The following is a 23,901-nucleotide window of genomic DNA, read 5'->3' as shown; positions in this document are numbered from 1 at the left end:
GTTGATTGATTTGTTTCAGCATTTGCACAATCTTGACGAACTCTCCCCACCGAGGGGTTGTTTGCTGGATTGGAGGATTGTTTTCTTTGAGCAAAACACTCAGAAATTCATATCCTCGGAATAGATATAGGAAGTCATGCTGCAATCTTTTTTTGACTTCTTATGTGGTCGTGAGTCATATTTTGTTCTTGTTCTGGTAGATCAGTAGAACAGATGTTGACTCCTCAGTCATGTTTATTAGTTTGTTGTTGGGATTCGCAGTCTATAGAGAGCTTTTGCGCGTGTGTGTGTGTGTGTGTGTGTGTGTGTGTGTGTGTGTGTATACGCGCATGTGTGTGTGTACAATGGTGAACAGGATTTTATTATTTCTCTAGTTTTATATTTGAATGTGTGGTTGGGGACGCGGGGGTGGGATTGCTACATTGAACATTTCAGTTTCCCCATCCACCACAATGAGGAAGTTCTTCGCAAGGCTCCATTGCATGAGAGATGGCGGCACATTCTGTCGCTAAAACCCCACTGTTTCGACAGCCCTGCAGTGTTCACTACAGTAATTTACACGGTGTTCTAGGTTATTGAAGAGACTGCATTTGAAGAAGCTGAAATAATGTTGGTGAATCACTTGAGAATTCTTGCAACATAACATTTAAAATTAATTGATGATATTTAATATAAAAAGCTAGTCCTGATTGTACTCTTTTCCTTCATCCTATCAGATAACAAACTGTACAATACACATTTATAAACGACTTTATTGAGAATATGATTTCGATATCATTAAATTAAATCCAAAATTTGACTTAAAAGTAAAAGCTCAAAACTGGCATCAGTCAGGTTGCATGTGTGTGTGTTTGTGCGTGTGTGCCCGCGCGCGTGTGTCTGTGTGTGTGTGTGTGTGTGTGTGTGTGTGTGTGTGTGTGTGTGTGTGTGTGTGTGTGTGTCAACTTGTAAATGGTGTTTTCTTCTGTTTCTGCAGCCCCCCGTCTCCGGCACCGTCAGACAAACACAGGTAGAGAGAAACGCCTGGAGAGCGCGGAGCCCAAATCCGACATCCAGATGTCATCTTTATTATCTTGAGTCCTCCCGTCATTATAATTATCTTCATCATAAAAGGCCCTTTTTCCCTTTCCCGCCGGTCAGTTTTCGCCTGGGCCCACGCGCAGACTGGGGATGACGAGAAGAAGGAGGGTGCGGTTGAAGCTCATTTGTGATGTTTATCAACAACATGAATACCCCAGAAAGCTGAATTGAATGCGTACGCATCGTCAACAATTGACATGGGGAATCTGTGTGTTCAGGATTTCAAAGAGGATAACAATCCAGGGGAGAAGGAGAGAAGACACAGAGACCAGGAGGTATTATTTTTCCCCTTCTTTACGGAGTGGGATGATTTAAACTGCGGTGTGATATCATTTGATGGCCTGATACGGGTCTTTATTTGTCTTGCGTTTGCAGCTGAAGCCCTTGTATAAGGAACTGCTTTACACCATCGCTCACAAACTTGGAAAACCGTCCTCGGCCGAAGTCTTCACAAATGAACAGCTTTGCTGTTACATCATGGAGGTAAAAAAAACCAAAAAAAACCCCGTGGTGAAGCCTGCGCCACCTAAATGAACACAAAACACAAACCTTATCTTCATGGCAGGGATACGCCAAGAGACCGGCGACATCACAGGAACAGCAGAGAGACTTTTTTTTTCTTCCCTTCCATCACAGCATTGCACACGCTAATAGGACTTATTATGGATTCTCGCTGGATTCCGGCTCCCACCTTGAGAGCTGAGATTTAAGACGTAATACAGTACGTCGTATGAAACCAACCCTGATCCGCAGACAAGATTTCCTCGCGATCCTCTAAAGAGCTTGAAAATGCGCCCGGAACTGAAAGATCCTCGTCCTCCCGCTCTCTCTCGCTCTCTCTCTCTCCCTCCAGGCTTTCACGTTGACAGAGTCGGAACACAGCAGTTTGACGCAGAAGGTGCTGACTACCCAGGTGAGGTCAGGACGCATCCTTGCGAGATATTACCCTTAAAAGCCAAACCCTTCGACCCCTTCCCTCTGTAGTTTGGATCACAGCCTCACTGAGACGTTTGAGGCTGTATTTGTACCGAGCCGCAAAAAATGGTTTTGTTTGACCGTCACAGCCGCCAGTCTACTGTCTGATGGCCACCGTGAAGGAAGCGAAGGGGATCCTGGGAAAGGATATAAGTGGTAAGTGTTGTCCCGCTCGACGCAGCCCGGTAGAATGAAGTGTCTCTCTTGGTTGTCAAGGCTTATCCGACCCCTCTGGCGCGTCCCTCCCCCAGGCTTCAGCGACCCCTACTGCCTGCTGACCATCCTGGAAGACGAAAACGAGAATCGCACCCGGAGCTCCAGAAACAAGCACCTGAAATTCGTGGTGAAGGACGCGGTGTCAGACGAGAAAATCTGCAAAACGGAGGTCAAACAGCAGACCCTGAATCCCATCTGGAACCAAAGCTTCGTCCTGTGAGTCTGAGACGGCGGCGGGTGGTGACGTTTTTTTTTTTTTTTTCCCCACATCTGAATTTGTGCGGTGACTTTTCTTTCCCACCCCCCCCCCCCCCCCCTCCAAAAAAACCCCAGCGAGTTTGACTCCACAGAAGGAGTCAGCTTCCACCTGGAGATGTGGTGAGATGGCTGTTCACATCCCAATGTTGTTTCCTTCCCCCCTTTTATTACCCGTCAGTTTATTGTCCTTTGTATTGTCGCCTGCAGGGACAAGGACGAAGAGGTGTCTCTCGCCCAGAAACTAGAGGATCTCAAAACGAACTTCCATAGTTTAAGAAGGTATTTCGCTTTTTGAGATTTAAGAGGCAAATTCTCATCAATAGATAGGTGCAACATTTAAAACATGTATTTGTTATTATTATTATTTTTTTTTTTTTTTTTTTTAATATATTATTATTATTATTATAATTATTGTTGTTGTTGTTGTTTTTGTTATTATTATTTTATGTGTGGAATTATTTTTATATCATAATTATTATATTATTATGCTTTCTGAATTTCCACTGGGGATTAATAAAGTGTGATATTGTTATGATTATTATTAATAATAATCATGATTATTATTATTATTACTCAGGATGCTCAAGGACGCCAAAAAGGAGAAGGGAGAGGATGACTTTCTGGGGAAGATTGTCTTAAAACTGAAGGTGTTATATTTTCCAATTTCCTATGACTATTTTCTTAACTTTTAACTCGCCATGTGTCAAAGTGATTATTTGGAATACCTCTTTCAGTATTCGGCATACTTCTGCATCTATGCCAATGATCACGTTCTCATCTGGAGCCGTTTCTAACATAAATACTTAATACTAAGTACCATTTCTCAGGATTTACACTGTTCGGAAGATCACTGGTACGATCTGGAGCCGAGGACGGAGACTTATCCCGACCGAGGCCAGTGCCACCTGAACCTCAAGTTCATACACAAAGAGGTGAGAGTTCTACGGTACCCAGCCACCCACCCCACGACCAACACTGGTTGACGATCCATGCTGTTTTAGGTTATCCCTCAGAAAGCCGGAAAAACATAGTGGACAGTTTATTATTTGAATTACACCAAACGCTGCGTATTTGACATGTGCGTCAGAGAGACGAGACGCTGAGCGCCGGTCGAAGTGCATACGTCAACTACTGCGGCATCCTGCAGCAGTTTGTCCAGTCCTACATCGCCAAGCAGCAGGTACGCAGTCTCAACCCTCATCTGGGTTCTCAGACGCCGTCCGTCCGGCCTCTCGTGTGAAAAAAAAAGCTTTGTGCCCCTGCCCCCACCCATTAGGACAGCGTTCCATGGAAGGGGGAGCTGAGCGGCGAGGGCCAGACCCTGCTCGAGCTCTACGCCACCCAGAACAACCTGTCGCCCTTTCTCCAGGACCTGGCGTAAACCTCAACTCAACACCCAACATACGCACACAGACACACACTGTAGTATACTGTTTCTTTGGGTAAAGGTGAGTGTTTCGTCCTTCCCCCGCCAATAGGAAGTGGGTGGCGTACAGTAAACTGTACCGGAGCTTAGAGGTGGACTCCTCCGTGTTGTTCCAGCAGCTCACCAGTATAGAGTATCACTGGCACCAGCAGGAGCTGCCTTACCTCCAGGTACAGCTATTATTATTATTATACTTCCCGACTTGACACCTTCATGTGCGCTATCTGTTTGTCAATTCCAGTGGCTGCTTGAGATCAAAAAAATAATCTGTATGATTTCAAGGGGGGTTTGTTTTTAAATTGACTCTATCAGGAGAGAGTTGGAGGGCCACGCGCGCTCTCCTCATCACAACCCCCCGAATGAACATATTATGACCCTTCAGCTTTTTTTTCCTTTCACGGCTCTGGAACCACGGCGACAGTCGAGAGTTAAGACCGTTAAAGACCATAATGACTTGAAAGGATTCTTCCCAGGACCATCTGAGCATACCTAAAGGGGGGAATGTCCTTCACGCACAATGTCAATCCACAGTATTATGTCATGCCTGCGTAGAAACGGGAACTTGGGGACTCTCTGCACAGTTTCCTGCAGCACGGACTGTGTCTGGTGTCCAAATACAGAGACATCTTCCCCCCGACGCAGAGTGCTACTCCGAGACTGCACACGCTGCTCAGGTACGCCCCGTAACGGAGCTGATCGTCTGTCGATAGGACTGAACGCAGGAAACGGATCTAGCGGTCGATCATGTTTGACATTCTCGCGCAGGGTCCTGGTCCAGATCTGCAAGACGCGGGCGTTTCAGAAACTGAACCCGGATCGGTTTGAGCTGCAGGACCAGGTCAGCGACGCCGTGCAGGTCCGTGGCCGTCACGTCGAGTCGCTTCCGTCAAATATTGTTGTTTTTTTTTATTGAGTCACGACACTCTGGTTTGTTCTTCAGACAGGTACACAGGATTGGTTTGCCATCAAAAAGAGTTTGCACCAACCAATGACCAAGGTAGACGATGACTTTGTGACTCTGCGTTGGGTTGTCTCTACTTTTCACATCGTGTAACCTCTCGCTGTTCGCTTTCGCACCCTTTATTCCGTCAATCCCAGGACGTGTCAGAGATTGTGAGCGCACTCTCCAGGTTGATCGGAGAAGTGCAAGAAGACATCAAGCACAACAAGAACGTCTGGAACAGGGTGTTTGTCAGGTCAGGATAAACACACATTTTAGCGATCGTTGCAGATGTTTGCGACCTGTTTTCCCCACGGGCGCGTCCCTCTGTTCTCTACAGCGCCGTGCAGCTGGACGTGTTCACCGTGGTCTACCAGAAGCTGGATTCCTTGGTGAGCAGGTCTTATTTTTTTTTTGGAGTGAAATCGGCGTGACTGTGGGGCACGGCTGACTGCCTCCTCCGTCTCCTCCTCCTCCTCCTCTCTCTCTCTTCCCTTCCCTCGTCTCCTCGGTGCCGTCCGCCATAGCTCTCTGAGGAGGTGAGGAGCACCTTGTCTCTGTCCGACGGCCAGATGGAGCAGACGCTGGCGAACAGCCTCTTCCCGCTCTACATGAGCCTCCAGGCCATCCACAGAGACAAAGCCTTCCAGCAGAATAGGTAGAAGGTCCCTTCGATGTGGTCGCACAACTCCACTGACCACACGCGAGGTCTCGTCATCTGTGGTTCTACTCCTGCTGTTTCAGGGGAAAGGTATTAGAGCTGACAAACTTCCATGAAGCGTTCCGAGAGGCTCTTCCCTACTGGCTGAACCAGGCTTTCAGCACCACCCAGGACCGGGTGGAGAGAGCCGTGCAGGTGGATCAGGTGAGACATCTGCACTGCGCGTCACCCTATCATTTCATAGCAACTTTTTTTTGTATCCATAGGCCCAATCCTAGCACACAAAGTGTTTGCCCCCGTTTTTTTTTAAGCGGTACTGCGCACTAGAAGCTGTACATTGATTTACTATATGTAACTGTTCTAATATGAAACATAAAAATCATGCTCCTAACCTTAAAGGAACACTCCCCTTTTTTTTTTTACTTGAACCTTATTTTTCGATCATCAACCCGAGTTATTAGTATCAGCCGCGCAATGGGGCAATCGGGGCGATGTGGCCGTTCCTGGCATTTTTCCAAAATTGTGCAGCGGGTGCAAGGAGGCTCACACACAAACCAGATGGTGAAATCAATCCTGAACTCGTAATTTCCCGACCGCTCGGTCATTCCGACGCCTCGTTCGGCTTTTATTCGAATTTAATCTGGCGGCGGCCGTCTTCGCAGCTGCAGCCGCTGCAGTCCATGGGCTCGGTGCCCGTCAAACACAGTTCCTCGGCCGTGGACCTGGTGGCCTGCATCCAGCCCGTCTGCCAGCTGTGGGAGCAGCTCTCCTGGCCGGACCCCGAGGAGGCCTTCATGCTCATGGTCAAGCTCACGGAGGTACGCCAGGGAGTCATGTGCCATGCCGCGTGGGTAACATCGCCCCGACGGTAATTCTAAGTGTTGCCGTGGAACCCGCCGTCTAACTTCCTGAGTGTGTCCACGTGTGTTTTTCAGGACCTGTGTAAGATTGTGGTGACCTATTGCCAGATCCTGAAGGAGCGAGTCAGGGTGCTCTCGGAGCACTCCGACCACGGCGTGGCCATCAACATGGTGAGGAGAGAAGAGCGGGAAGGTTGCAAGACCTCACATCGTGCCTCACGCTCTCCCTCACGCTCTCCCTCTCCCTCTCCACCTCTCCACAGCTGTGCGTCGTAGTGAACGACCTGGAGCACCTGCGCTCCATCCTCACCCGTCTCCCCACCCAGCTGAACTGGGCCGGGCTGCAGGACCGCACCCGCCACACGATCGGGGAGAGCCAGTTCCACAACACACTGCACAGCCAGCTGCAGCAGGCGCAGGCCGTCCTGAGCCGGGAGATCCGCTCGGCTCTGGACACGCTGGGGAAACAGGTAGGGGGCGTGGGAGTGGACGCGGAAGGCTGTTGAGTTTATCGAGAGAGAGAGAGACAGAGACAGAGAGAGGGGGCGATTTTTTTTGGAGTGACAGACTTTTTTTTTTTTTTTCTCACCGCTGTCTGAATCCAGCTCAACACAGACATCGAGACCCACGTGAAGAGCATGTCGACCAGGAGCAGGATTCCCTCCAAGTCCACAGAGGATGTAAGACCCACATCAGCACTGACGCGCTCGCGCCGCTCCAGACGGCTGCTCCCTTTTGTCATTCGGGCCTCCTCACGGTTTTTGCTTTTTACAGGCCGTGGTGCCCCTGATGCGCTACCTGGAGAAGGAGCTACACTACATGAATAAAAATCTGGTTCAGGAGAACTTCAACAGGTACTGAGCTCCCTGGCCGCACACAGCGTCACCCTGTGGATCCACGCATTGAGGAGGGTTAAAAAAAAAAAATCATTGAACTGCAACAGAAAGCTTCGTTCACATGTATCTTCCAGGGTAGCATGTAGAACAACAACAGTTTTTGGGGTTTACTCCAGTTGTTTTCAAGTGCAGTTTTTTTTTTTGTGTTTTTGTCCCGTTCGCGCTGGCTCACACCCTCGCCCTCACAACGGTGTATTCTCTCTGTCCAGCCTGCTGAGCCCCCTGTGGATCAACTCGGTGAAGATCCTCCACCAGGTGGCTACTCAGCACCAGCAGAGGGAAGGCCTCATGGTGTTCTGTCAGAGATTGCTCTACACTCTGCAGGTCAGTCGGCGAGTCTTATCTCTCAAAAGAGCCGCGGTGGAGACGCCGCCAAGGTCTCCGCTGTTTAGAAGCAGCCTCCCTGTTTGAATAGCCGAAGGAATTCATCCCATGGGAATGACCTCACCCAGTATCTTGCGTGTCGCACGTCGTGGGGCTGATATTGACGTTGTGTAATTTCTTTACATCGGGTTTTAGATTCTTTGATTTCTAATAGTGTGTGTGTGTGTGTGTGTGTGTGTGTGTGTGTGTGTGTGTGCGTGCGTGCGCGTGCGTGTGTGTGTGCGTGTGTGTGTGCGCGCGTGCGTCAGTGCCTCGAACAGTGCTTCCACGCCGAGGGTAATGGACTCCCTTTGGAAACCCTGCACTCGGACGAGTATAAGGTGAGTACAGGAGGATCCTCCATCCACAGTCAGGTTCAGGGCACCTCGAGTCGGTTGTACTGCAGTTGGGTCTGATTCAGGAAACGTCGGCAAATCAGCACCATCAAAAAGAGAAGCGCTGTAAATGTGATATATTTGAATAAATAGGGTTTATAGACAGTATAGGCGTTATAGAAAATGTGTGCTCTAAAAAAGGAAAAAAACAAACGAAATATTAATTGTGGTTAACCTAATTAACTTTGGCCTGTTTGTAAGTTCGCAACTTACAACTTTGTAAGTTCGCGACCTGGATTCTCCATCTCCGACCGAAAGACCGCGCTCCAACTCTCGTCTTTCTTCCCTTCCTCTCCTCTCTCCGCTCAGACCCTGAAGGCCCACTTGACGCACAACGTGCTCAGCAGCCAGAAGCTGGTGGAGAAGTTCCTCGAGAGGAAAGTGTTGGAGCAGGTGAGAGCGCAAGGGTCCGCGCACGTCACGATTTTGCGGAACATCCCCGTCCCCCTGTCCTCCCCCCGTTGATTTACCCGTTGCCCCCGCCTTGTCCACCGCAGAACGTTTACAGCGGGGAGAAGTACGGCGCCGTCACGCTGCTGACGTCCTACAGGAGATCCGACCACCGGCTGCGCGTGGAGGTGCTGAACGCCGCCGGCCTGCTGCCCATGGACTCGAACGGTGACAGGCGCGGGAACGCACGGAAACACCTCGATTGCGCACAAACCCCAATAGCGTGTAACCCCGGGACTGTGCTGGCTCCGCAGGTTCCAGCGACCCCTTCGTGCAGCTGTGTCTGGAGCCGCGGCACGTCTTCTCCGAGGTGGAGCCCCGCCGCACTCAGATCAAGCGCTGCGACCTCAACCCCCTTTTCGAAGAGGCTTTCGAGTTGTACGTCACCAGCGCTGGCTTTCATTCTGCCGCTGCTGTCTTGTCGAGTCGCGCTCGGGAGTTTCGACCTGCTCCTGCGTCCTGCCGCTGCCAATACTGCCATGGTCTAGGGCAGATGAGATTGGGATAACCAGTTTTGCATAGTAGGCTGGCAGCGGTAGTTGTTTTCTTAAATCCATGAGATGCCATGTTGGGTGTGCTGTTAAATCCTGTGCTCATCAGCTGTTACCCTAGGGCAGCATTCCACAGGTATGAGTTGGATTGTTTTGCGTTTCTGCCTGATACATCTCCATAGCCTACGTTGTTCCCCCGTTTGTGTTGAGTTGGTGTTGGTGTTACTGGTGAGAAAGGTGTGACAATTCACGCTCTCCTCATATCTTCACCCCTCACAGCAGTATTAAACTTTCCTTCTGCGATTCCATGAAACAACCCACTCCTCCTCTCCCCGTTCCACAGCCTGGTGTCGGTGGAGCAGTGCCAGGCTCCGGGGGCGTGCCTGGTGGTGACGGTCCTGGACTACGACACCCTGACGTCAGATGACTTTGAAGGGGAGGCCTTCCTGGCCCTGAAGGCCATACCCGGAGTCGGGGGCGGTAGAAGGGATGAGGCGGCGGTAGACGGCGCCGCCTACCAGCCCGATGTCGAACCTGCCCAGATCCGCCTGCCTCTCACGCACCCCTTACCCAACGGTACAGGTCTCAAGATATTCGCGTTTTCCCTAAATCTCATGCCGAAATAGGGGACTCCCATGTAAACCCGCTATCGCTAAGTTTCAGATTCAGCAAAATACTTTGGAAATCCATTCCAGTTGATTGAATTGATCTACCCCTCCCCCCACCACTAGATGACTGCATTCTGAAATTATTGGAGTCCAGAAGGGGCGAGAGGGAGGCGCAGGCTTTTGTGAAGAGGCGGCGACAGAGGGAGAAGCAGTCCCAGGAGGGAATTCAGCAACCTTAAAACACACATACGCACGCACACACACACAGTTCTAAAAATATACAATTTGCTTTATTGGTGTATACCAAAAATCCACACAGACTGAAACACTGGTGTTGGATGAGTTGCCGGTATTCTGGACGGTATGCAGAGCATTGAGTTTACCAGGGATCACAGTGATCATGAGTATTATCTATCCTAGAAATCACCCCCGACACACACATGCACACAGACCTGCATGTGGGTGATTCATTGTCAAATCAGTGCAAGAGAATAGTAATGACATGACAGAACTATGTACATATATAAGAGACTACCTTTGACATACTGTGAAAATTTGAGCGATTACAACGAAAACAAAACACGGCTGCAAAAATAAAATAAAAATTAAAAAAAAGAAAAAAAAGAGCCATAACCTGTTTTTAACATGGAAAGCACTAGAAAAAAAAATGAAAAAATATATATGTAATTTCAAAGACTACACATGTTTTGCTGAGTACATTTGTCTTGATTGTGTTAAGGCGCTCCCCCCTTGTCCAGTTCACATGGAATAACACACAAAACCTGAGAGTCCCTAAACAGGACAACATCTGTTTTTAAAGAATTATTAAATATCCCGTGAACATTATCAAACAGTAATTACTGATTTTAAACATTTTCTTTGCTACAAAGCTGAAAAAAAATTTAGAAAATAACAGATGAAAAAATAAAAAGGCAACAGTATACTCTATAAACATGCACTACCAGCAGAGTGGTATTGTGCCCCCCCCCCCCCCCTTTGGCTGTAGCATTATGGGATAGCTGTCGGAATGAAGTCCAATACACGACTAACCCATTAAATCTAAGAGACTTTGTTATGTCCGTCTTACGGTGAACACGGTCTAGTTAGTGCAGCCGATCCCAACTCATTAGTTACGAATATAAATGTTTTGTTGTTTCGGTGAAGAAATAGGGACAGAGAGTCTTTGGGTTAATGTCACTTTGCCACAGTGTCACTGGTCAAGAGTGTCAAGGAATTTATTTTTAGTGTGTCACTGTGCGGAACAGGTAGATCATAATTAGAGTTGGAGGCGCCTTGGATTATTAATATAAAGAATTAACCATTTATTCGGCTGCCCGACAACCATTTTAGGACGAATGTTCTTTTGATCCACCAAATCTAACTTGTCCACCAGGCATAATTCTGGAAGGAATAGTTAGGACTTCTTGACGTTTATCCATGTTTTATATTGACCACTCATGTAGTAAGTAGGTAGGTTCTGGCTTATTCACCCAAACTGGACGTTTCACCCATCCATCAGGAGTTCAATGCAAGTCATGGGGGACAAATCCACAGTCTGTGTTCAGTGCAAAAGCTCAGTCCATATTTCAGGCAAAGCTGATATGATGCCAAAGCAGTCAGACTTAGCAATTTGAGGAGTTACTTAAAAAAAATATATATGTTTGTTTTTATCGCTAAATTTGGATTGGCGGCCATTTTCATTGCCATTCCGCAGTGTTGTTACCAGTGTTGCACCCATTACCTGCATTGGACTCCTGAGGGAAAAGATACATTCACTATGGAGAAAAGACCGGGCTGCTGCAGGAATGAAACCTAGCTACTTATTACATGAGGGGTGAGTATGAAACACGGATAAACTTTGGAATAAAAATTGGAACTATTCCCTTAAAGACTAAAGGAAGCGGGTTGGTCTGTCATTAGAATCAGGACTGTCTGGTCTACAATTTGCGCTCCACTGATCCGTAGTTCTGGTCAGGAGAGCTGCTGGTCCAGGGTCTGTTCTTGGCAGAGGGGACACTCGGTGGAGCTGGAGCAGGCGCCGCACTGTCGGCCGTGGCCGCAGCTCAGAGACACCGAGCCGGGCTCGCCGCACGTCACGCAGCACTGCCTCTGCTTCCGGTACACCACCTGAAAACGAGAAAACACCGCTTCTCAGTTCAAACTCAATCTTCAAACTTTTCGTTTCAATCGCTGGTTTTACGCTTCATGCAAAAAAAAAATTGGAAGTCTCCCTGTTACAACTCACTCAGCCCAGTGTCAGTATAGAAAATGAAGCAATGGGCCGCTGTCCCTGCTTTATGGGCCGGCCATTGGACAAATCTTTTATTTTTATTAAAAATGATATTGGCCCCAAGGTGCGCTGACCCACTGGGAAAATGCACAGTGTGCCAGATTACCGGTCCACCCCCTCATCTTTAAAAGTGTGCAGATGTATTCATATTAAAAGACCTTGTCAATTCACACTGATCTTATTATTTTCTGCTGATCAGAAAAACTGGGTGTGCACGCACTGGTTTGATTGTCATCTAACAGATTTTCCTGTCAGTTTTTGTAGCGTTCATTAGGGCGGGAACACACACGCACACCATCCTGTACCTTGCTGACCTGCAATCACATAACCAGATCATTTACTTGCTGGTTTTTTTTTGGCTGCAGTTCAACCTTGTGCTGTATTAAAAATGTTTAACAGCTCTGACAATTATTACATCATCGCTTCATCACAGTTATTTAAGCGAATCGCGATCATTTTGTAAAATCGTTACATCCTACAATCATCATGTTTACATCTGAAATGAATTGTGATGTTTCTTTAACTGGCAACCAATTTTTTTATACATGTATTATTACATTATAAACGTATATGATGGTCGTGGCATAAAATGGGGAAAAAAAAGCAGCCCAAAACCTGTTCCACTGTGCGCAGGCAGCTGCAGAGCTGGGCCTGCAGGCTGAGCACCGACTCCAGGGGCAGCCGGTGGAGCAGCTGGAGCTGGTGCAGGGCCAGGTGGGGGTTCTCTCCGCTCCGCAGGCTCTCCAGAGCCTCCTGCAGGAGGGAGGCCTGCCGGTCCGTCTCCTCCTCAGCCTGTCGGGCTCGCTCCGCCTCCAGGGCGAGCCGCGACGCATGGGCGCGGGATTCCTCCGCGTCCGTTTTCAGTGCCGCCCAGGTCTACAGCAGAGGGGGGGGGGGGGGGGGGGGGGAAAGAGAGCTCACCGATCGTAGAGATTTGCAGGACAGGAAGTAGGGCTGGGTTTTGAGCGGGATCTCGGCATTTGATTTTGATGCAAAGAGACGAGACAATTCGAATCGATATTGACAAGATGGCTCTCGATACCATTCTCTTTTCCATCCAGATATTGATATATTTCAGACATAATGAGAGTTGCTGCAGTCTTCTCAGTGTACCATCCGATATGCATTCTAAAAATATTTCACAGAACAAAATCAATCTAATACTGAAATCTAATATTTAAAATTCCTATATAGTGATAAATCATTGCTTTACTGACCTTGTAATATTGCATGGTCCTTTATACAAAATGTAAAAAAAAAATAATATATTGAAATACAATAAGAATTGTGCATGAAGAAAGGTTAAGAAATTCTAATCTCAAATAAAAAATAAAGTGCTTTTTCCTTTGACCAGTCTTTCAAAATATATTTAAAGATTTTTAAATAGTATAAAGTATGATGAATGAATACAAAATAAATAACTGAAATGAATACATTTGTGAGACTTGGAGCAGCAGAAATGAGAATTTAGGTGGAAAATGGTTGCGTAGCTACGAAATATCAAGAGTACAATTTGCTAAATTGATTCAGAAAATGAGACAATAAAATTGAATTGTGTCTGAGCATTTATTATTTTAACCGAGCCCTAATAGGAAGTGAATTCATTAAGATTTACATGCCAGTGATTACACACGCACGCACGCACGCACGCACGCACACACACACACACACACACACACACACACACACACACACACACACACACACACACACACACACACACACACACACACACACACACACACACACACACACACACACACACACACACACACACACACACACACACACACACACCACTACCTACCAACCTGTGCAGTGTGCCTCCAGCTGTGGTCCCACTGCTTCAGGGTGCGATGTGCGTCTTCCAGCTCCTGTTTGAGTCGGGCGCTCTCCGCACCGTGCCCGGCGGGCAGCAGGGCGGGCGGCGTGCCCGGTGAGCCCTGGCCTGACGGGAAGTGCTCCCAAATACTGCAGCTCATACCGTTCAGACCTGCAAAAGACATCGTAAGCGTAGCATATTTGTTTATATGGGAAAATGTTCAGATCTAAGTAACCTTCCTAAACTTAGAGTTATAAGTAATAAAGTATGATATCAGAACAAAACTCTTAAATTGCACACTTTCTCTTCTCATCAACATTATTTTAAAACAGGGGTTCTCAATGTGGGGTACCATTAGAGAATATACAATAATGAGTGTTTTGAGCCTAGTTTCACTTTATCTCTCTCACTGTAGTATGGAGAGGTACAGGATGGAAGCTTGGACTAAATCATATCTAACAATCAAGATCTTCTCAGATTAGAGTCCCAGAGACAAAAAAAAAATCCAATGAGTGACCTAATGCATATCAAATTGAGGGTGATTGATGTGAAAAAAGCTTGACATCAAATACTTTATGCTATAAAATTGTGCATCAGAAGGGCATGACGTCTCCATTTCCTACCAATGCTACCGATCGATCGTCCAGCCTTAGTTTTTTTTTCTTGCTGCTAAAAGATGGGGAACGATTAGCAATAAACATTAATTAAATAAAAATTCTGACTGTGGGGACACTTCATTGTTTAATTAAAAAAAAAAAAAAAAAAAAAAAAGAATACCCAGAGAGCCGTGCGACGGTCCCAGGAAGCTGCTTTCCGACTGGCCAGGCTGCGTCAGGTGTGTGGAGAAGAAGGGGGAGGCGTGCGCTCTGACGGGGGGAGAGGGCGACGGCGAGCTGAAAGGGGCGGAGCTACTGAGGGATCCCGGGATGTTGACTGGGGCCGAGCTCTGGAGCTGATTACCTCCTGGAATAATAAAAAAAAAGGAAAAGAGAAATATGAAAAGTTGGCACCTGCATGCTTTTATGACCAGGTTTGTGTCATGTGGTGTGTGTTTAATACCGAGCATCACACCAACGCTAGGCAGAGCTGAGCTGCTCTCCAGGCTCCTCTCCAAGGCCGACACACCAAAGTCATTCAGATCCAGGTCGTCCAGAGCCGACTCTGCCACAACAAAATAATCGGCGTGAATTATCTCGAAATGAGGGGTCGGCCTTTAAACGTTTTCAAATATTTTAAATTGTGTGTTAAAATGTCTGACCGACGACAGACTCCACGGTCTCGCTGGTGGGGTAGAAAGGCAGGGCGTTGGCGTTCATGCCCGAGGAGGCCCCGGGCCCCGGAGGTCCGGGCGGTGCAGGGCTGGGCGGTGTGGCCGCCAGGCTGGAGGGGATACTGGAGGACAGACTCAGAGGGCTGCCCACTGGGAGAAACACCAACAGGTCCTGGAGGAGGAAGAAAAGATGAAGTTGCCGAATACTCTTCTTTGAGCAAAGGTTACTTTGGCCCAAATATACAAAATCAATTTCTTGAATAAAATGACCAGCTTATTGCGTAGTGGGCCAGCTTACAGCGGTATATGCAAAGGCAAAAACGCAAGCACGATATACTACATATAATAAAATATTATATTTCTGCTATAACATATCGCCAAATTAAAGTTAATAAAAAAAATTCAAATTATTACATTTCAAACTATGCAAATAATGAAAAAAAGGGCATACTTTCTCTATTATAGTTTAGGATTGTTTTGTTGCGTTTAAGGTGAAGTGCACAGCAACACACGCTGTCTGATTTCCATTTGGGCCGAAGAGTCTGTACAATGGAAACTGGAAGACTCATATTGCAACCGGACCATTTATGAGGAGATTTCAAAAAATCTGGAGGGGACCGGGTACAGTCGATCACGGCAGCAATGACAATGTAAAATAAAACACCCAACCACACACAAGGTCTTAGCATTTGGTCTTGAAATGTACGGAGATGTACATATTTATTTGCATATAAAGCCGGGGAAGTGAGATCTGATCCCAACTGGAGACGCATGTGGAGACGCATTCTGATGTGTCCTCAATGCGTCTTGGGTGCGTTCACACCTGAACTTAGAGCTGTCCACTTGGATCGCAGTGTTAACCCTATAATTGTTCAGGCCTGGCGGGCCGCAAGACCAGCAATAATCCCTGCTAGGCCAAAAAAATAAAATAAAATAAAATCTGACACCAAATATCCATTCATTTTCTGGTACCAGCTGCGCTCGGCTCGCTCTCTATTCGCCGACACTGAGTTGTAGTGATGTGCGAGTCTGACTCAAGAGTCCAAGTGAGTGAGCGATTGGCAGAGTGCGCTCACTCACTCAGTACTCGATCTCCCAGCCCGGAGCCCGCTCCATGCTCGGAGCTGACTTGGACTGCATGAGATCACTCGCTCACCCACAGGTGCCATGCCACAGTGACGGTCAGTAACTGTCCGTGAATTTGAATTTGTCCCTTTTTAGTAGTTTACTATTACTCAGTTCTGATTGATCATAAAATTTGAATACATTTTTCATTAAAACTAATTTCAAAATAAACGTTTTGCCTTTAAGAACTCTTGGTCAGTCAGTCTTTTATCGCAATGATAATTTTCCTGTTGCAAATGGGTGGCCTGATCATGGGGACTGGGAGCGGGTGGAACTCGTTGGTTAAGCGGGTGCAATTTGACATAGAATTTGAATAGTGCTCAAACGTCCGCCGCCTCTCACTCACTCACGGGGTGGAGGGAGCCGTTGGGAGTGCATTTTGTGCACCTGTCTCCCTCTCTAATGGTACCGGCGATGCTAGCAATGGGAGCGCCAGCGATCTGCGCGCCAAGGCCGTGTGTTTTTATTTTATGTCTCCGTATGGAATGAGACCGTGCGTAATGGTGGGGACACTTTCTACATGACTCTCTCCTCGATCGCCCCCCCCCTCTCCAAGTGTTATGCACAGAAAATAATCTTAACGAGTCTACGGGTCGTGGCCCATCCCCACACTGTTTTTCGTTGTTTTATTTGGAGTAATGGGGCAGAGATCTGGGCGCATGGAGAGCCGTGTTCGAGTCACACATATAAAAATCTATTTAGAATCCCCCTTATCTATAATTCCTCATTGAAATGTTATCCCTGTGCCTTTTTGCAGCTTCTATCTGTTTTAATATGTTTGTTGCAATGTACAATGACCGACAGAAATAAAAAAATAAAATAAAATAAAATAAAATAAAATAAAATAAAATAAAATAAAATAAAAAAAAAATAAAAATGGACCAAATGGATATATTTATTTCCTCAACATTAAATTATGTTTGTATAACAGCACTTACAACTATAGAGTAAAGAAAAAAACATTTTCTTTTTGGTTCCGGAACAGTGGTGAAAAAAGTGCGTCTGGATCCCTGAACCTCTATCGTTTGCCTGGGAAACTCTTGACATGACATGAGTGCCACTGCTATTAGAGTCACTTTAAATTACTACTATCCTTAAATTTAAGAATTTACTAAATAAAAACAAATCTTCACTTTTGGTAGGTGAAAAGAGACCTCGGGAACAGGTTGCAAGGACTGCACTTGAGGGCCTAAATGAGGATTTCAATAAATGGGCCTTCTCTGGCCATAAATTTCCATATCACGATGCCATGGTGAAATTTTCTCCAAGCCAAGGAGGATAAAGTTCCGAAATGAATCATGCACAATGTGTTCATGATGGATTTGATATGAATTTTGATGTAAAAAACAGTTTCAGTGTGGTTGGGGTCAAATGTTCTGGAAGGAAAACAAAAGAAGTTGGCGGGAAATACTGTGTGTGAGCGACAAAGTATTGTGATGTTAATGTTCAAATCTGACCTGTTTACTGTGAGCTGATGCAATTTCTCTGCTCCGCTGCTCCAGAGCAAAATTCCTTTGCTTGGCCTAAACCAAAAACAAAAGGCGGCTGAGTGGAGTGGGCAGACAATCACAGAGACACACCTCACATGTCAGGTCACTAAAGAAGCCGTTATGCTTTTTGTTTTCTTATGTGTGCTCTCGTTCTCACCTGGTCCTCCCTCTCAAAGCCGGGGGCCCTGCCGTACCCTCCCTCCCCCACCCAGGGGGACAGAGGCTCACCACCTCCTCCCGCCTCCTCACACAGGGACAGCACCCGGCCAAGCAGACCCTGCTCCGCCACACACAGCCCCCCGGTGGGGGAGAACGGCCCCCCCGCACAACCAGACCCGCCGAGCCCGGTGCCGGTCCCGGGGAAGGTCCCGGTCCCGATGTTGGGACCCCTGGGACTCGACGAACAGGAGGTGTCCTGGGCAGGGTGGGGGTCAGGGAGTCTGGGGGGAGGTGGGGAGCTGGGCGTGGGTACCGATGGCTCTTCGGGAACAAACGGTTCTAGAGAACAGAAAGGGGGACATACTGTAAGAAAATATATTAAAAAGAGGTTAATCTGCCAATTACCTATTTATTGATCAAGGGGATCAATACTGTGCATTCTTATCATGGATATAGGTGCATTGCATATAAGGGATATTCATTATACTGTGAAAACTATTCAGCCTTACTCTCAATATGTGCGAAGGCGCAGAAGGGCCCCCTGGGACAGCTCCCACTCTGTTGCATGTCATTGCACTTGGTGGATTTATAGATCTGTGATAAAAACAACATAAAAAGCATTATAAACCTAGCTGCAGGCAGCAATACACATGGTCCATTATCGACACCAATTACAAATTTTCGAGTTCCCATGGAACGTAGCATCAGTTTGTGCTTTCGCTCATCTTTACATCAGAATTAACATCTAAAACAAGTTACATTTTCCGAGTTTCCATTGAATGCAGCATCGGCTCATGTAATGACGCAGTGAGCAACTGGTCCGGACCACAAGGACCACGGACCGACTACTCCACAGACCACTCACTAACTGGTCCAGACCACTAGCTTCAGCGCCCCTAGTAGCCAGGGGTCCGTGTTAGGGACTATGATCCATGGACAGACCACTGAATTGGCTACAACCCCTGCCGCCTTTCCTTGTAATACCGTGCCCACAGTTTCGATTTATGTCGCAAAATTGAAGATGTAAACTTAAATTCACCTTCACCTTAGCAGACACGTTCCCTCATCCTTGTTTAATGTGGCAGAACTGCTTTACACCAATATTTTACAACACGGTAGCTAACGTTACTTGCACGCACATGGGAGCGAGTGTAAACAAACATGTCGGAACGGGGCTTCGGGAAATTACTCATTGGATGGATTATTACAGCATTTGGCCGTCTGCTAACGTGCGGCGGTAACATAAGGGGAGGTGAATTAGAGTTTACATCTTGATGTGATCTTTGATCTAGATGTCACTTATTTTGCCTCTCCTGTGCCCTGACAAGCGCCTTCCTGTGCCGTCCCGTCAGAGGCTTCACCACGTGTTTTTCTTTTTTAATACAAACTATTGATTTATTGAACATACAGAAAACAAAGGGGGGAATCATTACTGTGAAATACCCCATACCACGGTATTTTGGTAGATAAGTACCATACTGTGCATTTCATACCATTAAATTCCTACCACGCACGACGCAAATGGATGTTTAGAGCCACAATCGCCACATTTATAGCAAATTGGATGATGATGTCACAAAGCGTCTTATTCCACAAACTCGTCTCGCTCCACTACCCGACCAGAAGTTTTTGAACGTTGCCGTGTCGGTGGTGCGTGCAAGTTTGGCTTCTTCCAGCCAAATTCCATCAGTTTTTCATGAATTTATGTATGCTCCGTATGTGGATGGATTTGTGTCTGTAGCTGCAGCAATCGTCCTGCCCTGGACACTTTTAGCCCAAAAAGTGCCAAGGAGAAGGAAAATAATAAATAAAATAAATAATAAAAATCGGAACAATAACAATAGCGGTCTCACCCCTACAGGACGGACCCCTTATAATATAACATTGCACAATAAACCGCATCCTGGAATTTGTCGTACCTCTGGGTGGAACTGCTGTTCGGTTCGCGTGTGGCAATACTGGCACCCCTCTGCACCCTCACATTTACTGGGATCGCCCCATTCCTCGCTGTGTTTCACCGACGGGCACGGCAGGGCTCTGTGGGCATGAGAACACAAAGAGCTTTCAAATGTCACCCTGCCGATAAGCACAGTCATCTCCTGTGGCCTTCTTGTTTGGAACTAGAAATGTGGTGATGTACCTGTATTTGTGTTTGTGTGGACTGCGCCGTCTGTCTTTGCTGTTATGGTAGTAGGGGCAGGCGTAACCTTGGCGACAGAGGCGAGGCGGCTTTTTACACAGTTCGGTCTTGTAGTGGGACAGAACGTAGGTGTTATCTGAAAAGACACAGAGGTTGAGAAGCTGAGCCAGGCAGATATCAAAAGGCAAAAAAAAAAAAAAAAAAAAAAAAAAAAATTTTTAAACATTTAACAGTAAAAATACAAAATAAATCAGAGTGACATCGATTGATATGTACCTGTAAGGTGTTTTATTTCAACAACACCTTATGAAGCATTCTGAACAGTGCACAGAAGCAGCCGTAATCTAACAAAGTACCATCCAAGTTACTGTGCAACATGTGTAATGTTATCAAATGATCAGTCAATCACCTAATGCATCAGCCTTTGTACACAGATGAAAAAAGCTGCTTTTTAAGGGAATGATAACAGAGGAGTTGAGTTGATTTATGAAAAATCTGATTCCTGACATGACTTAATTCAGCGTTACCTTGCCAATGTGGCTCCTCACTCAAGATCTTCTCTATGAGAGCAGTACTAGCTGCCTGCCCGGACTGTCCATCTCCTCCTCCACCCCCTCCTTCCGAGGGCCCTGTGCCTCCCTGGGACTCCATTACTTGCACCTCCCTAAAAGAATGAAGAAAATGAAAATATGACGTTACATTACAACACGCAAAGCACAAATCTCTCGCTTTCAAAAAAAATGTTGTTTGTGTTTTGAAGGAAAAATAAATAAACTACAGCAAAAATCTGAATGGGGAGAGAGGAGAGCAATGCAGATTCACTGGAGCCAGGAGACATTGCGACCGTGTCGAAAGTTACTGTATTTTCCCCTGCGTACCTGATATCGTAGACAGGGCTGCGTAGGTCGTGGGACCCGTGGGCGAAGGCACAGTGGGAGCCGTTCTTACTGCAGTGTCCTTTGGAGTCTGTTTCGTGGATACAGGATCCAGTCTTGTAGTAGCGGAGGTGGTACCTGCGCTCCGTGTCCCCCGCCGTCCGGTGTAGAAACGGACATCTTGAAAGCATTGGTTGAAAACAACACTGGTGAGGGTATGAACGCCATTCAAAACAAAAGTAGAGTCAACACACTGCATTACAGTAAGGTCTTCTCTAAAAAAAAAAAAAACACTTGACTGAACTATTTAATTATTCATTTAGGCTTTTTGTTGGCGACACATATTACGGTTCTTGACATTTCCTATTAGGTAGAAGACACTTAGAAATGACTTGCCAATTTTTATGAAATGTATTGCTTTGACATTTCTCAGAAATAACGACCCTGAAACATCTTACAAATCATTCCCAATATTAATTATTCACCATTTCCCAATGAACTTGGATGAATTTTGGTTTTCACCCACAGCAGGGCTCTCAACATCCGAACCCATCTCATACACAGGTTGATGACAAAATAGGTTAGCACCACATGGCATTCCTGCCTGCTACAGTTCAAGCAGCTTGGTCGTCAATAGTGATTGGTGAGCACAATGAATCAATAATACTGGGGATAATTGTAAGGAAAAAAATTGTTAAGTTAGTTCAAATTAGTTTTAATTAAAAACCTCAGTGAAGTTACCCACCAATTCTGTAGAACTTACCAGTTAAATATAGCTACATTAAGCATGAAATACCAGGGCAAATATGCATATTTTCAGTCAACTTTGGAACAATTGCTTAACTTAATTATCAACTTCCTACAAGGAAATGGACTAAAATTAAGTGTTATCTATTACTGTGATGCTGTTCACTGATATACTTCATCGCCTGCATGCATTAGAGAGCAGCGGATAAAAACTATAGGTGTAATTTGGAGTAAAATAGCGGTTTAGGCCTTCAACATATAATTCTACTACTACTAATACTACTATACTATAGCATTTATAATATTTTAGACTTTGCTGAGATATTTGCGTTAGGATCCTCACCAATCGTATCGTTTCAACAACAGTGTAATTCTTGTGGCGAAGTGCATGTAAAAGCACCAAATTGACCCAGAGACCACTCAATGTTTTCTGAGCTTAGAGCATGCACACATTTCTTGTACTTGGCAAACTATATTTACTTCAGTGGGAGCAAGTCAACTTGTATTATACATCTCTGTACTCTTTCCGCTGCTGTGTAAGAGGGTATAACAGCATTCGACTTATTTCTGCCACCATGACAGCTGAGAGCGAGAGTAGGACAAAAGCTAATCAAACATTATAACCCTTTTTGGACGTATCAGAGAGAAATTAAAATTTAAATCTCTACATTAGCATTCTCACTGGGTTTCAATCTGACCTGATGGCCGTCGTTAGGCTGGGATATTGATCTGCTCAAATGGGACAAAGGCAACGACACAATGACGGTGTTAAAAATGCTAATTCCAAAACGGAACAGTATGCATCGGCAACAACGCCTGACACAATGCCCTTCATGATTGTCAATAGGCTGAATCCTTCTCCAACGACCTTCACAACCTTCATCCAAAAACACAAAGGACCAACCGTTTTGTCACTCACTCAATACCCCGTCGGCCCATTTAATCACCTGCAGATCGGTGAAACTTAAGAAAACTTGAAAACCATGTAGTTTGTGGGACATGTTTGCGGAAATCAACATGTACTCACTCGTCCCCATCGGGACATGTGCCTGTCCCCTCATCGTATTTGGTGCAGTAGATGTCCGGGCTGTAGTTGAACGTCCCGTCCCGTCTGCGAATGGGCCGGCGCCGCCGCTGGTTCAGGAAGTGCCAGTGGAAACAGGCAAAAGGTCTGTGTTGTGTGCATTTATGCTGCACAAACAGGGGGCACTGCTCGGTCCTGAACTCCTTCAGATAACTGCGGGAGACGGAAGACAACGTCAGGGAGGGGCCGTGAAATTGGTGAAATACAAAAATTGCGTCCAATGACTTATTCGATACATGATTTGTTTCTGAGTTTTGTTGCATTCAGTAATACTAATACAGATTTGTGGATCGTAGAATTGATTCATCTATTTGTATTTATTCTTACGCGGGATTCCTTCAAACCACACACCCAATAAAAACACATGTATTAAAAATGTTTGTATGTAAAATGTATTTACTTATATAAATGATGCTCCATTTATTTGCAAAACGGTTTAGACAACATAAGTAAGACATTGTTTATTTGAGGATGGAGAAATATTATGTTTCCAATAATAATCAAATTTCAGTTTTTTTTTTGTGAATTGTAGTATTTGTTCATCTTTTTCCGTATGCATTTGTAACTTAGTTATTTATTAATGGTATTAATTATAGTTGAAAACTGTGACAGAGGTCCTTCCATTGTGTACTTTGGCTCTTACACGTGCGCGTGCGCAAAGACACGCACGTAGCCACAGGCGCGCGCGCGCACACACACACACACACACACACACACACACACACACACCCCCACAGACACACACCCACCCACAAACACACATCCACCCAAACACACACCCACCCAAACACACGTCCACAGACACGCGCACGCACTGGGTTGATTCAGCGAAGAGCATTTTGAGTACACGTGAGGTTGTGTACACATCCAGCTAATCATTGCTAGCTAGCTACGTACGTGTAATGCTGGGGTTTCTCCGGCTGTACGTTCAGCACGTTCGCGGGAGACGTCGAGCCGCCTGCGGGTAAAGGCGAAGAGGAGGAGGAGGAGGATGGAGGCGCGGCGGGCGGCGCGTGGGTTTTGTGGGCAGACATTCTCGCCCGAAGCGTCTCGGAAGCCTTGTTTTTAGCTTGCTGTGTAGCTAGCCCTCTTAGCTTCGAAATCCGCATTCTACAATGGTCTGCGCACGCGCTCGACAGCAGGAAGTAGAATCACAGTGACGCAAGGAGTTATGGGTGTGAGGTCAAAGGAGAAATTGTACATTCTTCTTCTTTTTACAGCAAATAATAATGAAGCAATCAAAATCCCCTCGTTATACGATTGCGCTTGATATATAAACC

The 23,901-nt window shown here is 46.2% G+C and overlaps 2 protein-coding genes across 3 annotated transcripts; one reads left to right on the top strand and one right to left on the bottom strand.

Annotated features, from left to right (window-relative positions):
* Positions 1 to 1,170: 1,170 nt before the first annotated feature.
* unc13d (unc-13 homolog D (C. elegans)) lies at positions 1,171 to 9,886 on the top strand (the record flags this gene model as incomplete). Its single annotated transcript, XM_080021678.1, has 32 exons — positions 1,171 to 1,188; positions 1,299 to 1,355; positions 1,456 to 1,563; positions 1,934 to 1,993; positions 2,145 to 2,211; positions 2,307 to 2,487; positions 2,605 to 2,649; positions 2,737 to 2,808; positions 3,107 to 3,176; positions 3,357 to 3,461; positions 3,617 to 3,709; positions 3,806 to 3,906; positions 4,008 to 4,125; positions 4,508 to 4,629; positions 4,721 to 4,811; positions 4,896 to 4,952; positions 5,054 to 5,151; positions 5,236 to 5,287; positions 5,423 to 5,553; positions 5,640 to 5,760; positions 6,219 to 6,374; positions 6,492 to 6,587; positions 6,680 to 6,886; positions 7,022 to 7,096; positions 7,191 to 7,270; positions 7,522 to 7,636; positions 7,945 to 8,016; positions 8,380 to 8,463; positions 8,568 to 8,688; positions 8,775 to 8,898; positions 9,355 to 9,587; positions 9,743 to 9,886. The coding sequence occupies 32 exons, from the start codon at positions 1,171 to 1,173 to the stop codon at positions 9,856 to 9,858; spliced, it is 3,246 nt and encodes a 1,081-aa protein (XP_079877804.1). The 3' UTR covers positions 9,859 to 9,886.
* A 1,686-nt stretch (positions 9,887 to 11,572) lies between these two features.
* On the bottom strand, positions 11,573 to 23,696 carry unk (unk zinc finger). 2 transcript variants are annotated; one of them, XM_080021679.1, is made up of 15 exons: positions 23,519 to 23,696; positions 22,565 to 22,774; positions 20,794 to 20,970; positions 20,443 to 20,579; positions 19,916 to 20,051; positions 19,695 to 19,812; positions 18,285 to 18,369; positions 17,774 to 18,138; positions 17,584 to 17,649; positions 14,990 to 15,173; positions 14,791 to 14,892; positions 14,509 to 14,694; positions 13,721 to 13,902; positions 12,525 to 12,785; positions 11,573 to 11,746 (listed from the first exon to the last, which is right to left on the bottom strand). In XM_080021679.1, exons 1-15 carry the CDS (start codon positions 23,653 to 23,655, stop codon positions 11,591 to 11,593), a joined length of 2,502 nt encoding a protein of 833 aa, XP_079877805.1. In that variant the 5' UTR covers positions 23,656 to 23,696; the 3' UTR covers positions 11,573 to 11,590. The 2 variants fall into 2 exon arrangements, with proteins under 2 accessions (XP_079877805.1, XP_079877806.1); XM_080021680.1 differs by having other exon boundaries at positions 17,774 to 18,114.
* Between the last annotated feature and the right edge of the window lie 205 nt (positions 23,697 to 23,901).

Source organism: Zeus faber (assembly GCF_960531495.2).
Source record: "Zeus faber genome assembly, chromosome: 20".
NCBI classification, from domain to species: Eukaryota; Metazoa; Chordata; class Actinopteri; order Zeiformes; family Zeidae; genus Zeus; species Zeus faber.
Note: the sequence above shows the minus strand (reverse complement) of the source record. Positions and strands in the feature narration are given on the sequence as shown.

Excerpts from the sequence above, each read along its gene's own strand:
- unk (XM_080021679.1), bottom strand. The coding sequence starts at position 23,655 with ATGTCTGCCCACAAAACCCACGCGCCGCCCGCCGCGCCTCCATCCTCC. Across the intron at positions 18,139-18,284 it reads CGCCTTCGCACATATTGAGA|TATGTCCCCCTTTCTGTTCT; the intron begins GTAAGGCTGAAT and ends ATTTTCTTACAG. Across the intron at positions 11,747-12,524 it reads GCCTGCGCACAGTGGAACAG|GTGGTGTACCGGAAGCAGAG; the intron begins GTTTTGGGCTGC and ends TCTCGTTTTCAG.